The following is a 16172-nucleotide window of genomic DNA, read 5'->3' as shown; positions in this document are numbered from 1 at the left end:
GATCGCAGGCAAAAGCAACACCTGCAGGACCTCTTCGTGGAGGACTCTGAGGACTTCCCTGGTTTTGTGTAGCAGGAACATGAACCTGTCAAAGCCTGCAATCCTCTCTGTTTCTACAGGGGTTTTTATCATGGGGGGAGGAGTGTGGCGAAATCCTGCACGGAGCCTTCACCGTGCGCTGCCACTTTAAGAGCGCATCAGCAGTAAGGAAGGAGGAAATAAAGGCGGCTCTTTCAGCTCTCTGGGGAGGAGCTCTTGGTTGGCGCGACAGTTTGATTGTGTGTGCTATGCTGCAGATGTCCTTGTTTATTTTCAGCGTGTGTAGTTTATAAAGTATTTAACTCAATCATCGGTGTGACCACTCTAGGTCGTGGTTGTTATCGTTTGGGACCGCACCTGTTATGCGATCAAGGGCAGTTGATCGCATGGATTAGTAGCAACATTGTTGCGTAGCTTTGACATACAAACCATCGGACGGTCAGACAGGACAACTGCAAGCCTGAAGACCACAGCTAAGATCTCTCTTGCTCTCTCTCTCTCTCTCTTTTTCTTCCCTCTATCGCTCCAGTGCTTTACACTGCAGCAGACTTTCTATTTTTCAAATGCACTTCCCGTTGATGTTCATTAGTGCTGGACTATTATTGCCCTGCCAGAAGTATTTGGGTGGACATTTTAGTTTAAAGGGAGGTTGCTTGTGTATTGTTAGTTGAACTGTATTGAGGTGGTGAGAGCAGACCAAGGCGTGGCCAAGAAGATTGTGGACATTTTTAAGGCCTTTGTTTGTCTATGAACACCCCCCCACCTTCATACCCTCTGCACTCCTCCACTAGAAGATAATACAGATTATTGCAAATCCTCTGTTGATGACTGGGTTCTTTCTTGTAAATTGTTTCTATGAAGTTGCTGTTGAATTGCTCTGCCATTATTATTGTATGAGGTATTATTGGTTGGGTTACCCCTGGGCTGTGACGTGGGTTTATATGGTGTGTCTTCTCTTTTCTCACCACTGGCTATCTGGCAAACAGGCTACACTCTAGGCAGTCTCTTCTGCAGATGTGTGTGTGGGTCTGGTAGTGGTACTCTCTCTATTCTACTCTTTTCCTTTCGGCATGGTTAATACCTGCCTGGTGCCCGAACAAAATCTTTATTTGCCCCTCTCTAATAAATACCGCTACAACGGGCACTAGAGATGCTTTACCCAAGTTTAATTCTTCCCAAAGGTCCTGCACAGCTGTATTCAGACAACCCAACATTTGTCCCATGCAGATATTTATATCCCACTTAAGACACTCCACCTTCTCTCCAATCCTTACATATTATGCTCAACAGGAAGAAGGTAACCATATACTAAACCCTGATTACTCCCTTAAGAGGAACTGACCTCACCTCCTGACCTCAACCGTTCCTTCCCCTAGTGCACAGATGTCCATCTGTCTCCCCTATCTCAACTGTTGCTCTACTCCCTTCCCCCAACACATTCCAACACATTCCACAGCTATCTGTCTTTCTACAGAGGCCCAGTCTTTCTCCTTTCATTCTATGCTTCTTTCCTATCATTTATTTAATATCTCAATGCTCAAAATGTCGAATCCAATGCGTGACTCAGTTTACTTCGATATGATGGGTATTATATCATTATTTGCGCTTAAAGGCGTTTCCACTAACCAATTCTCACACAATTAGTTTTACCGGCAAAAAGATCGAACACCATGTCCAACGAACAAATGATCTGTCAGCATTTATCAGATTGGACCGAAACTTCCTGTTTCCAATACAACTGTCATTGCATATCTTTTTTTATACGGTATGACTTTACTTGCCCAAATAATTACTGGAAACGTTGTCTATAAGGCACTCCTTTGCAAAGCATTTAAATACCAGTTATACATGAAACAGCACAGCTTGTCATCTCTACTCAGTGCAGGGGTTATAACTTAGGTGTAGGCCACCTGCCTAACTACACTCTAGAAAGTATAGTACAGATCAAATTTCAATAATATGTGGTAATCTATGTATTCAGCACACACAAATAGTGGTGGAAATTACTGTTGATTGTGAACACTTTCACCAGAGATGAAAGCTTCCCCTGCCACAACCACGGACATGAAACATGCATGTTGCGATGTCCACATTCTCCATGCCTTGGTCTGCTCTCACCTAGATGATGATATACAGACACTAGCATTATAATCAAGACAACTGTTCATCATAATTCAATCACTCTCCTCTATGTGGTGTATGAAACTTGTTCAACATAAATATATTTGTCTTGATAGACAAGGCCTCAGGCAGACCAGGCATATGGTCTGATTCGAGACCATATACAAAGCAACCAACGGTGTCAATTTACAAACAAATGCCTGATTCCACACAACACTACTGAGGGAATGATGCTGTTACCTTAATGGAAAGCCATGCTTCGCTACAGACTCCAGGAACAATCCAAGGGCAGTTGATGCTTTGTTGTTGGTTGCTGCACCGAGGTACATGATCTATAGGATAAAAATAACACATTTACAAAAACAGCTGGGCTGTTGTACAAGTGTTAGTGGAATTAAATAATTCCTCTAATGTACTCATTAATTAAATTCAATCTGTCTATTTATAAGAATTTGTAAGATACTTATTAACATAAAATAGACAGGATACAGTCTTATTAAAATTAGATAATAGTATTTATTCTCGGAGCACGCTACCATTTGAACATAAACAACAGGTTTATATACAAGATATGATGTCATAGGTTACAGAATAAATCTCCTCGTCCTGGCCTATATAAAATAGGTTCAAAAGTTCATTCCAACTTCCCAGCGCACACACATGATACACAATATAATCTATCCTCCTGAAGGCTCACTATAATTTATTACCACTTTAGCAGACAACTCAAGATAATGGAAGACCTAAAAAGTTACTCACTGCCTTAACTAAACATCTCAGGGCTAAGTTGGGTCAGTTCAACGACCCTTTCTGCTTATTTTATAACCCACAACACAAATCTCTTTTCACTAGGCGTGCAGAGTTCAATTAGTTATAGTTTTATCTAAAGCTAGAAATTGTTTTAATTATTTATTAACAAAATTCCTAACAACAAGTCAAACTAATTGTTTATATAAAGCATTGGATTATCCACATTGAGTCAGACAAACATTACGAACTTCAAATACCATGGGAGATCAATAGGTAACCTTTCTTGAGAAGCCGTCTATGCCACCAAATATTACAAAGCCATATCTGTTGAAAGACCGTTTTGGACAGTTTTGTATACCCCCCCCGAACTGAAGGAAGTTTAAGCTTACCTGATCACCTTGTGGTTGGTGTCCACATGTATGAGGGAAAGAGGACTCTGAACAGAGTATGTTCTTCTGACAACACATCCAAGTCATACCATTCTTTCCTGTATTCCTGCAGCATCTACACGAAGCACTGAGTCCCAAACTCGGGTCCACTGGACTCGATGATCCAGTGCTTTCAGACGTTCTCTCACCATCCTAATTGTGGTGAACTTGTCTTGATTGTGGCCACCAGATTGTCCAGCTCCTCGTCTATCATTTGGCTGTATGTTTCCCTCACCACAATACTGTATTCTTGCATTCTGTGTTGGTCAGTTTGTGTTGAGATTACAAGCAGTTTGGCGATGCAAGGAACAGGCAGATCCATTTCAATCAGCTGTCGAAGGTGCTGTTCTGAAACAGTCAGTTTAAGACGTCCCATTTCGCCATCCAACTCATCAACAACAATTGATGGGGCATTTCCTTCTTCCATTTCAGCATTGACGAGAATATACAGATTGGAGAGACCCTTCACACCTCTTGAGGCAAGTGTACTTGATTTGCTAGTGAGCTGACAAATATCATCTCAATGGTTGCAGACAAACTAGGTAATCAAGATCAAGAGGAAGGCGTTGCATGGCCCGCTGCAATCTGTACAGGAGCTTGTCCATAATGTGTCTCTCCATCGCCTGTAAGGACATATACAAATTGTAATTTGAAATGTCACCCAACCAGCTGGTATCAGTCAAGATTGGGTCTAGGCTTCAGGTATTGTTATGGGAATAGCCATTTAGGGTTGTCACTGTTTTCTCTCTCTCTCTCACTCACTCAAACTCACAAATTTCAGTATGGGTGGCAGTGGCTAGCTGTAACATTACATGCATGCAGTCTTGCGATTCATTCCATTTGGCTACCTAGTCTGACACAAAAGCCAACCAACTAAGCTAACGTACTTAAAAAATGGTCAGTCGGGTCAATAATCTATGGATATTAGAAGCGTGTCTATGTAATACTAATATTTAATGACAAACCATGTAACGACTAAGGTAAACCTATGAATTACCTGTTGCTCAAAGTTTGGTGCAGGTGTTGATAAGTGATCAGCCATGTTCAGAACATGGGACCACTGGGGGAAAGATTTGGTGAGTAGTGGTGACGTCAGGCCGTCTGGTTAAGTAGCCAATATATAAAAAATCCTAGCTGGAGGCGCATTCCCTAGAAACAGCAGAAGTTGCCCGACTTGCTGTAGGTGCATACATATACTGTGAGGAAAAGGGATAAATGGGCCCAAAATCTGTCTTCTCCAGCAGGTGGCGTTTTTTCGATTTTTGTTATTCGCTCACCAAGCGAGGAGTTTTTGTATGGAGGTCAATGGGAGGGTGTCAAATTTGGTTAACAAAAAATGTAATGGCTTATTTGTTACGTGCGGCTTTTGATTGAATAGAAGTTCCTTAATGCTTAGGTTGTTACGAGTGTACTGATATAATTAGGACACGTGACATCCCGGCAACTTTGAGAAAAAACACTATATAGGCGTTGTGCCTGTTATTGTTATGGGTGTAAGATGGCACCATGATGCCATCTGTTGGTAAATGTTAATTACTGCAACTCCAGTGTTTTACCGGTGTGCTTGAAATACCCGGATGAATTGTAATGTACTGAACAAGACTGGTTATTCGCATGAATGCCTCTGTCTCGTCATTTAACATTCAAACAGTTATCACATTCGTATCTGGCCTCATTGGCTAGAATGGTCCATTTGACATTGCCTCTTCCCGACTGCACTTCATTTTTAAATACATTTATTTTCATTGTTAGTGGCCAAATCTGTGATATGTACCTTCATCAACTTCCGTCTACAGTCGGCTACTTTCGGTTTGCCACTCAAACGCACCCAGTGCCTACAAGTGTGACGTACTGGAAAAGCAGTTCCTGTATTGTCCTTGCTATTCGGGATGCTTGGGACGTCCCAACTCTGACGTTACACCATTAAAGTTGACATTTTAAATGGTTATGATACTTCTTTTTATAGATCGATGTTAAGGTAAGGGTTATGGTTAAAGTAGGGGTTAGGGTTTAGAATGTGGACGTCCCAAGGATCCCGAACAGCACTAAACCTTTCGAATCTGTCCTTGGCTTTACTTTCACTTTACTAGAAATCATGTCAGTACAATTTCTGGTAAAGGACACCGATAATTTGCTGTTTTTGACGTCCAACTCATCCAACCCACAGTCATTGCATTAAAAACAAATCTAAACCCAGTGACGGTTTCGTATGGCCTGTCTGATCTTGGCAGCGTGATAAAGTTCGATATTAAACAGCAGCAGGTGAGTTGATATTAATAATTTTCATGCCTCGACTCGATTCGTGGCCTATGACTCGCGCTCTAGAGTAGAACTTCTATAGTGACTGTGTGGCAGGCTGAATGTTTAACGTCTACTTTATGACTAGGCACTAGGACAAACTTATTTTCACGATTTCACCTATATAATCAATACATTGTAGCACGGTTTTTGGACTCATTCAATAGTTTTACCAAATTTAAGTAGATTCATGTTGAAAAATAATGTTAAAATGATCATTTATATTCCTAAAACACACATTGAAAATGATACTGTTTCTGCTTCCTGATGTTATGGAATTTTTATTTGTAGCCCAGTGTCAAATTACCGGTTTTAGATGTCCAAATTCATAGTCAATATGCTGAAATAAGTCGTTATATGTTGAAGAAAAGACATTAACAATTCATCCCTAAACACACTAGTCACTTATTTGAGGTAAAAGGGATGTGTATTTCCTGTAAATCATGTGTGGTGAAGACGTTAGTTTGTGTAATGTCTACCGTAGGGACTTTTGTGTAATATACAATTGTCAAAATAATTAAATATAAGATGATAGAAAACAATAACATATTTCTTACTACTTTAACCATGGAGAGTTTAAAAATGCTCCTAACCACAATTTAACCAGGCGCTCTTGAGTAGAGCTTCTATAGTGACTGTGGCAGGCTGAATGTTTAACGTCTACTTTACCTTGTCCCTATTATTGGAATCGTAAATTCAATGTCCAGGCTTAGCTTACTCAATATTTTGCAACATGTAAAACGTTGCAGATAAATTGTATATTGTAGGTTACTTCACAATGCATGTTTTTTCTGAAAGTGTTGTAACATTGTGCCCAGACTAGTAAACATACCCTCCTTATTGTGTTACCATAATGACAGGTCAGAGCAGCTGGGATCAAATCCTATTTCCCTACAGCAGCATCAGTGTGAAAGTACAAGTATGAGTCACGTAACTACAATAACATTATACAGTAACATTAAGCAGCTGTGTTAACCTGTGAACAATGCTTAGGACTACTAAATAGCATATCAATGTCTTCCTCCTAGACAAGGACAATGAGTTTGGAAGAGCAAATCAGGGGCCTCTCACCAGTTGCAGCACATGCCCTGGCAAGTAAGTTAACATGGAACATCATGGAACATCTGACTGAGCTTTATGCATTGTGTTTTCAGTCGATGTCAACTGTGTTACATCGTTTGTTTCTAGGTGCTGAAATTACAGATGACATTGAAATTCAAGAGTTAACAAGAGGAGATCTGAACGAACTTCTGCCAGGCGTTCAGCATTTTAAACTTAGAAAGAAGATCAGTGAACTTATAAACAAATCTAAACAGGTTGGTATAGCCCCAATAGCTTCTAAAGCTACTGTACCACTATTCTGGAATCATTCACTAGTTAATAGAATGATGTTTGATTCAATGTGCAATTCCATTGGATGTACTAATTCCCCTGTTTTCTGTAATATTTCTGATTCTTAGGACACAGCTAAACCTATTGCTTTAGTTCTTAACAAGCTGAGGGAATTCCTTCCGGTTGATGTCATGGAGAGTAAGTCCCTTTTCAAAACAATTCAGCATAGCACTCACCCACTACAGTTTTGGTGCATCTTTGGTTGTAATTGTATGCACGGGTCACTTTCTCCTTACAGATGCACTTGTTCCTGGGGGAGTGTTACATGGCTACTTCCCTATTCTTAGAGATTTGGAGAAGCAGCTGGCCGAAGCCCTGCACTTCATTCAGGCACACGTTGGTTTGCTCGAGAGCTACATTGGAGAAGAGTCCATGGAGGCTCAGAGCAGTGCTGCATCTCCATCAGTTGACTCTGCTACAGCAGGAAACCAGCCATCAAATGTTGAGGGTAAATGACTGAACTGCTGCGTTAGCTGCAGCACAGTGGGTCTCATTCCTCATTCTTCATTAATCAAAAGATGGTAGATGATGGCATAAATCATACACACTGTAGTATATTTCATGAATAGTATAGTTTTGTTGAAGTTAAACATTCAAGGCCTAGGTTGGCTTCAACTAGTGGGACTGTAATGACGCTCGAACACAGTCCTGTCTTAGCCTGAAAGAACCCCAGTTAACGGCCCTAATCCTTCAATCCTTTTTTTAGTCCAGAAAACATCTGTTAATGGCACCTCAGGACCATCAGGTAACACAAAACCTTTAACAGGGCACTTTATTGTCAAAATGTAATAATTTTATAGATGTTATTAAACCCTTTTACAGCTTGCAAAGCTAACCACAATGACTTGCACAGACTCACAAGAATGTGCTGCAATACTGTTGATTTTAATTCATAGTATTTTATGTGGTCCGCAGCCTTATGTGCCGCTGACAGCCAGTCCAAACAATGCAGAACAGAAGTGTCTGGTGCGCCGACCAGACAGACCTTCAAAGAAACTCAAGATGAGACCTCAATGTCACACTCTCATACTTCAGGAGCACCTGGTAACCTACAGTTGAAGTCAGAAGTTTACACACCTTAGCCAAATACATTTCAACTCAGTTTTTCCACAATTCCTGACATTTAATCGTATTCAACATTCCCTGTCTTAGGTCAGTTAGGATCACCACTTTATTTTAAGAATGTGAAATGTCAGAATAATAGTACAGAGAATGATTTATATCAGCTTTTATTTCTTTCATCACATTCCCAGTGGGTCAGAAGTTTACATACTCAATTAGTATTTAGTAGCATTGCCTTTAAATTGTTTAACTTGGGTCAAATGTTTCGAGTAGCCTTCCACAAGCTTCCCACAATAAGTTGGGTGCATTTTGGCCCATTCCTCCTGACAGAGCTGGTGTAATTGAGTCAGGTTTGTAGGCCTCCTTGCTCGCACACTCTTTTTCAGTTCTGCCCACAAATTTTCTATGGGATTGAGGTCAGGGCTTTGTGATGGCCACTCCAATACCTTGACTTTGTTGTCCTTAAGCCATTTTGCCACAACTTTGGAAGTATGCTTGGGGTCATTGTCCATATGGAAGACCCATTTACGACCAAGCTTTAACTTCCTGACTGATGTCTTGAGATGTTGCTTCAATTTTCTTTCCTCATGATGCCATCTATTTTGTGAAGTGCACCAGTCCCTCCTGCAGCAAAGCACCTCCACAACATGATGCTGCCACCCCCGTGCTTCACGGTTGGGATGGTGTTCTTCGGCTTGCAAGCCTCGCTCTTTTTCCTCCAAACATAACAATGGTCATTATGGCCAAAGAGTTCTATTTTTGTTTCATCAGATCAGAGGACATTTCTCCAAAAAGTACGCTCTTTGTCCCCATGTGCAGTTGCAAACTGTAGTCCGGCTTTTTTATGGCGGTTTTGGAGCAGTGTCTTCTTCCTTGCTGAGCGGCCTTTCAGGTTATGTTGATATAGGACTGGTTTTACTGTGGATATAGATACTTTTCTACCTGTTTCCTCCAGCATCTTCACAAGGTCCTTGGCTGTTGTTCTGGGATTGATTTGCACTTTTCGCACCAAAGTATGATCATCTCTAGGAGACAGAACACATCTCCTTCCTGAGCGGTATGACGACTGCGTGGTCCCATGGTGTTTATACTTGCGTACTATTGTTTGTACAGATGAACGTGGTACCTTCAGGCATTTGGAAATTGCTCCCAAGGATGAACCAGACTTGTGGAGGTCTACAGTTTTTTTTTCTGAGATCTTGGCTGATTTTATATTTTTCCCCCTATGATGTCAAGCAAAGAGGCACTGAGTTTGAAGGTAGACCTTGAAATACATCCACAGGTACAGCTCCAATTAACTCAGATGTCAATTAGCCTATCAGAAGCTTCTAAAGCCACAACATAATTTTCTGTAATTTTCCAAGCTGTTTAAAGGAACAGTCAACTTAGTGAATGTAAACTTCTGACCCACTGGAATTGTGATAGTGAAATAATGTCTGTAAACAATTGTTGGAAAAATTACTTGTCATGCACAAAGTAGATGTCCTAACAGACTTGCCAACACTATAGTTTGTTAAAAAGACATTTGTGGAGTGGTTGAAAAACGAGTTATGACTCCAACCTAAGTGTATGTAAACTTCCGACTTCAACTGTATGTGGTATATCAAACATTTCATTTGACTGTTGGCTGTGTACCTGGTATTAAAATCCTTAGCAAAAGAGTTTGATTAGAATTTACAAGTAGGCTATGTGGTTCTCATCCTTAAGTGCTGACACCCATTTTCAAAAAAGAACGGTTGCTTCTCAAATTTCCACTGGTAGTCGGCTGACCGAGCCACGATGCAAACTAGAGAAATCAAACTCTGCAGACCATTTAGGAGCAGGAGGTAGGAACCAGCTTTCTGCACAATGCCACACAGGTCAATATCAAACCTAAAAACTGTTCAATGTCATGAAATCCTTTAATGATATTTTGTGATTGGACACAATTATTAAGTGTGTGATTTAAATGAATACTTTCAGATTGGAGGCCCTCATTTTGGTGGAATTCTAGCACATCTGAACCTCGAAATGAGAAACAAGCAGGTGAGACTCTAATCAATATGATACTCATCTTACCTCCTAATTTATAAAAAGAGATGGTGAATTATTATTATATTGGAGTTGTATAAAGTGTGAAGTAATTTTGTCCTGAACAGTTAAAGTCCATTCACGAGTCTGTGGAAAAACCCTGAACACTCACCTTGCACTCATGAAACAAGTGGATGATCTGGCAGTAGGACTAAAGCGAGAGGAGACCAGACCAGAAGACTGCCAGGTCATAATAGCCTTCTGTCCTATTACATCTCGTGTGGGAACAGACATTGATGCCGCCATGAGCAAAGTTCCAAGTAGGAAAGCCCTTTAAGATTACAGCATGAAAGTAACTCAACAGGATGTATTGGTCCAAATTGTAGAATGACTGACTCTAATGAAAAATATATGTTTAAGTGGAAGTACATTTCTAAAGATTACATTTTGTCTCTCAACAGGTAACAAAGATGTCATTCTAGTGGTGATGAACCATACTTTTGATCACTGCTTTGTCACAAGCCAGAGATCTGCATCTCACTACAAAAACGTAGTGGAGGAAGTTAATGTTCTCTTCCATGACTCTTCGGGACTTCTGCATTGTGAAACAAATGATAAAGCAGCGACTCTCATACACAAGGCCTTACAGAAATACAGCAGCACTACTTACACACGTTAAGTTTCCCCTGGTGGCAACACAAAGTAGTGTCTGAAGTTTAACACACAAACATGATTTAAAAACCTCATTCTACCATTCAAGGCATTGGTAATTCATTCTAGTTTAGAATAAAGCATATCAATCTGTGTAGTCAACCAAATTAATGACTGTTGATACTCAAGCAGGACTAAATTAGATGTCTCGCTGTAGAAAGGGAATCTTTGCAGTGGATGCCCTCTTAACACTACCAATCATGCGGGATGCCTCATATTTGTGAATTTCAGCTTTTCCTTCTTTTGGTATTAGAAGCACTTAGTTGTTGGATGTACTTTTAACAAATGCTTGTCTATGTCACTACTCAATCATTTGAGATTGAAAAGTTGTAACTACAGTATCATTAAATTTATAATGGTTTTGCTTACAGGTGTCCTAATCTATGAACATAATTCAGAACAAGTAAGAAAGTGTTACATCAAATATTGAATAACTGTTTTTTCCCCAAACTCTTGTGATATCAACATAGAGTATTCAGATCCCTTGTCTTTTTCCACATTTTGTTACGTTACAGCCTTATTCTAAAATGAATTAATTTACACACAATACCCCATAATGACAAAATAAAAAAAATCACATTTACATAAGTATTCAGACCCTTTCCTCAGTACTTTGTTGAAGCACCTTTGGCAGCAATTACAGCAGAGTCTTCTTGGGTATGACGCCACAAGCTTGGCACACCTGTATTTGGGGAGTTTCTCCCATTCTTCTCTGCAGATCCTCTCAAGCTGTGTCAGGTTGGATGGGGAGCGTTGCGGCACAGCTATTTTCAGGTCTTTCCAGAGATGTTAGATCGGATTCAAGTTCGGGCTCTGGCTGGGCCACTCAAGGACATTCAGAGACTTGTCCCGAAGCCACTCCTGTGTTCTTGTCTGTGCTCTTAGAATTGTTGTCATGTTGGAAGGTAAACCTTTGACCCAGTCAGGTCCTGAGCGCTCTGGAGCAGGTTTTCATCAAGGATCTCTCTGTACTTTGCTCCGTTCATCTTTCCCTCGATCCTGACTAGTCTGCCAGTCCCTGCCACTGAAAAACATCCCCACAGCATGATGCTGCCACCACCATGCTTCACTTTAGGGATGGTGCCAGGTTTCTTCCAGATGTGACGCTTAGCATTCAGGCCAAAGAGTTCACGCTTGGTTTCTACAGATCAGAGAATCTTGTTTCTCATTGTCAGTCCTTTTTGGCCTACCTCAAGCAGGCTCTCGTGGGCTGCCTTTTACTGAGGAGTGGCTTCCGTCTGGCCACTCTACCATAAAGGCCTGATTGGTGGAGTGCTGCAGAGATGGTTGTCCTTCTGGAAGGTTTTCCATCTCCACAGAGGAACTCTGGAGCTCTGTCAGAGTGAACAATCGGATTCTTGGTCACCTCCCTGACCAAGGCCCTTCTCACGATTGCTCAGTTTGGCCGGGCGGCCAGCTCTAGGAAGAGTCTTGGTGGTTCAAAACTTCTTCCATTTACGAGTGTTGGAGGCCACTGTGTTCTTGGGGACCGTCAGTGCTGCAGACATTTTTCGATACCCTTCCCCAGATCTGTGCCGACACAATTAAGCCTCGGAGCTCTACAGAGAATTATTTCGACCTCATGGCTTGGCTTTTTGACATGCGCTGTCAACTGTGGGACATTTTATATAGACAGGTGTGTGTGCCTTTCCAAATCATGTCCAATCAATTACATTTACCACAGGTGGACTCCAATCAAGTTGTAGAAACATCAAGGATGATCAATGGAAACAGGATGCACCGGAGCTCAATTTCAAGTCTCATGGCAATGGGTCTGAATAGTTATGTAAATACGTTTTTTTATTTTTAATACATTTGCAAAAAATTCAACCTGTTTTCACTTTGTCATTATGGGGTATTGTGTGCAGATTGAGAAATATTTTATTTCAAAGTCAAGTGGATGAATAATTTCCCAATGCATTATTCATTCATTTGTGTTTCGTGAGGAATTTGTCTCTGTAGATGGACTTAAAGCGAAATAAAATGTAAGTTCCTCATAGTTGTTCTTTTCATAAAATAGAAGCGTAAAAGTGTTGAATCATATTTAATCACAACCCTTGTATTAAGAATGCCATTGATTAGAAAATGTAAAAACCATGTTTTTCAAACTTCTGATATCAATATAAAGAGAAAAAGCGTTATTTCTAAATATCCTAGAAAAACTTTAGGCACATTTGCATACTAAGTGATTTAGGATCACTTTCATCTTGCCTCAACTGTCTTTCCACCACAAAGTACATGACAAAACAGGAGTTAGTGTTTTCTAAACTGATGCAAACCCTGCAGTTGTCACCCCCCCCTGATGATAAAGGAAAACCTGCCCACCAGGACACACGAACAACACTGGTGCTAAAACACTCAATTTTTGTGCTACAGGTCCAGAGTAGAGTAGATCAGTCAACGAGAACACATGTTCTTATTTCCTCAGGCACTGGAAGTAAACCCATCATCCACATCCAACTCTCAGAAACAACTGATGTCTTGACAGTGCCATCATTGTTAAATCTACTATGATATTTCAGGTGGCCCAAAATGTCATGTGTTTCTTATAGGGACAGGCTAAATAGGAGATTGTCCTCAAATCTTCTCCCTCAACAGGAATTGGTCTGTACTATGCATAAGTGTGACTTAAACTCCCTTTCACACATCGGTGTGCATTTGTTTTGTCCTCATAGGACACTAGCACTACTTCCACATTCTGGAAAATATAGGTGATCAACAGTAAGTAGGTCACTGTTCTTCAATACATTACCTTGTCACCCCCACTTGTGTTTTATGACCATTAGATAGTATCATATCCCCACGTCAAAAGAAACCAAATGTCTTGATTTCACAATTCTCGCTCGAGACACACGTCATCCCAGTTAACTCAACCTATACAACCAACCATCTCATACGTCTTGTGAATATGTTAACTGGACAGCCATGGTTATACTCCAAATAACACAACAAAAAAGACAGGTTCGGGGGAGGGACGAGGAAAAGTGCCATTAATATACATTCAATTTACAGCAGAGCAAGTCTGGCTAGGCTGGTTCAACATCCCTCCCTTATAGTCCACACCCTCTCTAACCCTGGTGCCGTAGCTCTGCAGTGTCCGTCACTGGCTTGGTCGGTTGGGGCGGTCCCTCCAGTAGTTGTTATAAGCTTCCTGGAACATGTTCTTGCAGCTGAGCTTGGCGTCAAGGCGGGAGCAGATGAGGAAGGAGCCGCCCATCTTGCGGTGGAGGGAGTAGGTCTCCTCGGGGGGCGGGGTGAGGCGCTGCTTCAGCATCACGGGGATCAGGTTGTGGATGCGCTCTGTGGTGCTCTGGGCCCCGAAGTTAAAGGGCTCCGTGGAGGCGAAGGCCTCACCCAGGATCATCACCGCATCCACATGGGCGTTCTCCATGGACTGAGGGACGGGCAGAACATACTCAGTAATAAGAGTGTGTGTGTTTTGAAATTAAGTTTAAGTGTTCACTACTAAGTTTATGCCATAGATTAATGAAGGGCCTTAATTCATTGTGACTAAATAAAATGGTATACAGCATTATTGATGCATGTGTTGAGAAAGAATGAAGTCACTCACCTTTGACTCATAACCTGTGAGGAACTTCATGTCTCTTGATCTCTTCAGAACCCCCTCTCTGTCTCCCTCTGCTGCGGACTTGATGAGCTGGTTAAAACAAGAAATAAAGGATGTCGCACACGTAGAACAAAATCATTATGGTCGGTTATGTTTTGTTGGGGGATATAGCCCAATAGCTCACCTCAATGTAGATGTCAGTGAAGTCTTCACTAAATCCTCTCGTTGCGCCGAAATCCAACAACGCAACCTATGGATGAAACAGTAGCAATGTTTAGTTATTCGAAGCATTCAGCAAAATCGTGCTACTGGATAGGCTTGACTCTACAGAAGACACCGTATTTACATTTAAACAGAAAGGACCTTTAGGAGGGTCATCAAAATCAGTGGACTCTAATGATGAAATTGCCTTTTAATTGAGTTAAAAGGCAGACTCACCCTGTGTGTCTGCGGGTCGTAGAAGAAGTTGGACCAGTTGGGGTCAGTCTGCATGTATCTGAACTCAAACAGCTCCCTCAAACACAGCTTCAGGATATTCTCACAGATCTGACAGAGAGAGAGAGAGATCTAATTTTTCATTCTGCAGTGTGGCCACCAAGGGGCAGTATTACACTGGTGTTTTGGTGTATGAGGCGACAGAGAAAGGAGGTTGTTGTGGTGGCATTTGTCTTACACATCAAAACAAGCTTGGCAAGAGAGAACACACATTCCACAATATACAGTAGGTAAGTAGTAATCACCAGAATGGTGCAATTTTTTGGTTATTGAATAAAGTTGCAGCATGTGCTGACCTCGTTCTTGAGTTCCTGGGAGAGTTGTTCAGCCTGGTCCAGAGGGAAGCCTGGGACCAGCTCTGTGGTGAGAACGGCGTTGCTGCTCAGCTCATCTATTACATCTGGTACGTAGAAGAATGGGTGGTCTTTCAGCAGCTCCCTGTACCAATCACATACATGCGACACTCGTCAGACAGGAACAACAACATACAGCTCTGAAAACTACTGCTGGATAAGTCAGCAATTAGGACTAAACGGGAGTATATGTACATTATTTGTGACAAAGATTCACGGGATCTTTAGTTTGCAAATAGCATTATAGTCCTACTATGTGAGTTTAAAATATCACCACATGATCCTCTTTTCAAACTACACAGATTTATCAGTGTAGTGTAGGGCTCTCGAGTGGCGCAGCGGTCTAAGGCACTGCATCTCTGTCCAAGAGGCGTCACTACAGTCCCTGGTTAGATTCCAGGCTGTATCACACCCGGCCGTGATTGGGAGTCCCATAGGGTGGTGCACAATCGGCCCAACGTCGTCAGGGTTTGGCCGGGGTAGGACGTCATTGTAAATAAGAATTTGTTCTTAAATGACTGGCCTAGTTAAATAAAAGGTTAAATAAAAATAAATAAAATCAGTGAGTGTCCTCAGCTCATTGCATCGCCACAATCCCTCAAATAACCATCCAGTGTCTACACTAACTCCATGTGCTTGGGCTGTAGAAATCACTGTTTAATGGGGAGGGTGAACCATGTACTGTATGACTGCATAGAAGGGAGATGTGTCACTGTCCACAGTCAAGGTGAAAAGCATATGTCATCCACAGCTGGTGTGTACTGCGTGTGTAACAGGAGCCCCCACTCTGGACATAAATCCTCACCCTGCCTGCCCGTCAACAGATCATGGAACGGGGACAGGGGACATGAGGAGAGGGCATGCGGAGGGGGTGCTTGTTGTCTCCTTGTATTATTTCTAGTATGTCTATATTTAAAAGCTGGCTGCAAGCCAAATGGTGCACCT

The 16172-nt window shown here is 41.5% G+C and overlaps 2 protein-coding genes across 11 annotated transcripts in view; one reads left to right on the top strand and one right to left on the bottom strand.

Moving 5' to 3' along the window:
- Positions 1 to 5215: 5215 nt before the first annotated feature.
- On the top strand, positions 5216 to 11179 carry LOC139556342 (uncharacterized). Of its 8 annotated transcripts, none has more exons than XM_071370196.1 (11): positions 5239 to 5600; positions 6497 to 6555; positions 6665 to 6731; positions 6825 to 6952; positions 7097 to 7166; positions 7267 to 7476; positions 7735 to 7773; positions 7944 to 8072; positions 10053 to 10115; positions 10229 to 10420; positions 10562 to 11179. In XM_071370196.1, exons 3-11 carry the CDS (start codon positions 6674 to 6676, stop codon positions 10777 to 10779), a joined length of 1107 nt encoding a protein of 368 aa, XP_071226297.1. In that variant the 5' UTR covers positions 5239 to 5600; positions 6497 to 6555; positions 6665 to 6673; the 3' UTR covers positions 10780 to 11179. The 8 variants fall into 8 exon arrangements, with proteins under 8 accessions (XP_071226302.1, XP_071226297.1, XP_071226296.1 ...); XM_071370195.1 differs by having other exon boundaries at positions 5394 to 5600; positions 6497 to 6566; XM_071370202.1 differs by having other exon boundaries at positions 5463 to 5600; positions 6497 to 6566; positions 10229 to 10347; positions 10562 to 10720.
- A 1660-nt stretch (positions 11180 to 12839) lies between these two features.
- The window catches only part of coq8aa (coenzyme Q8A, genome duplicate a), a 28804-nt gene continuing 25471 nt past the window's right edge, over positions 12840 to 16172 (bottom strand). For all 3 annotated transcript variants that reach the window (XM_071370191.1, XM_071370193.1, XM_071370192.1), the window contains exons 11-15: positions 15171 to 15312; positions 14818 to 14925; positions 14564 to 14629; positions 14383 to 14469; positions 12840 to 14205 (exon numbers count right to left, since the gene is read on the bottom strand). In XM_071370191.1, coding sequence (XP_071226292.1) covers positions 13912 to 14205; positions 14383 to 14469; positions 14564 to 14629; positions 14818 to 14925; positions 15171 to 15312 — 697 coding nt within the window. In that variant the 3' untranslated portion in view covers positions 12840 to 13911. The remainder of the gene's footprint in view (positions 14206 to 14382; positions 14470 to 14563; positions 14630 to 14817; positions 14926 to 15170; positions 15313 to 16172) is intronic.

Source organism: Salvelinus alpinus, chromosome 27, assembly GCF_045679555.1.
Source record: "Salvelinus alpinus chromosome 27, SLU_Salpinus.1, whole genome shotgun sequence".
NCBI classification, from domain to species: Eukaryota; Metazoa; Chordata; class Actinopteri; order Salmoniformes; family Salmonidae; genus Salvelinus; species Salvelinus alpinus.
Note: the sequence above shows the minus strand (reverse complement) of the source record. Positions and strands in the feature narration are given on the sequence as shown.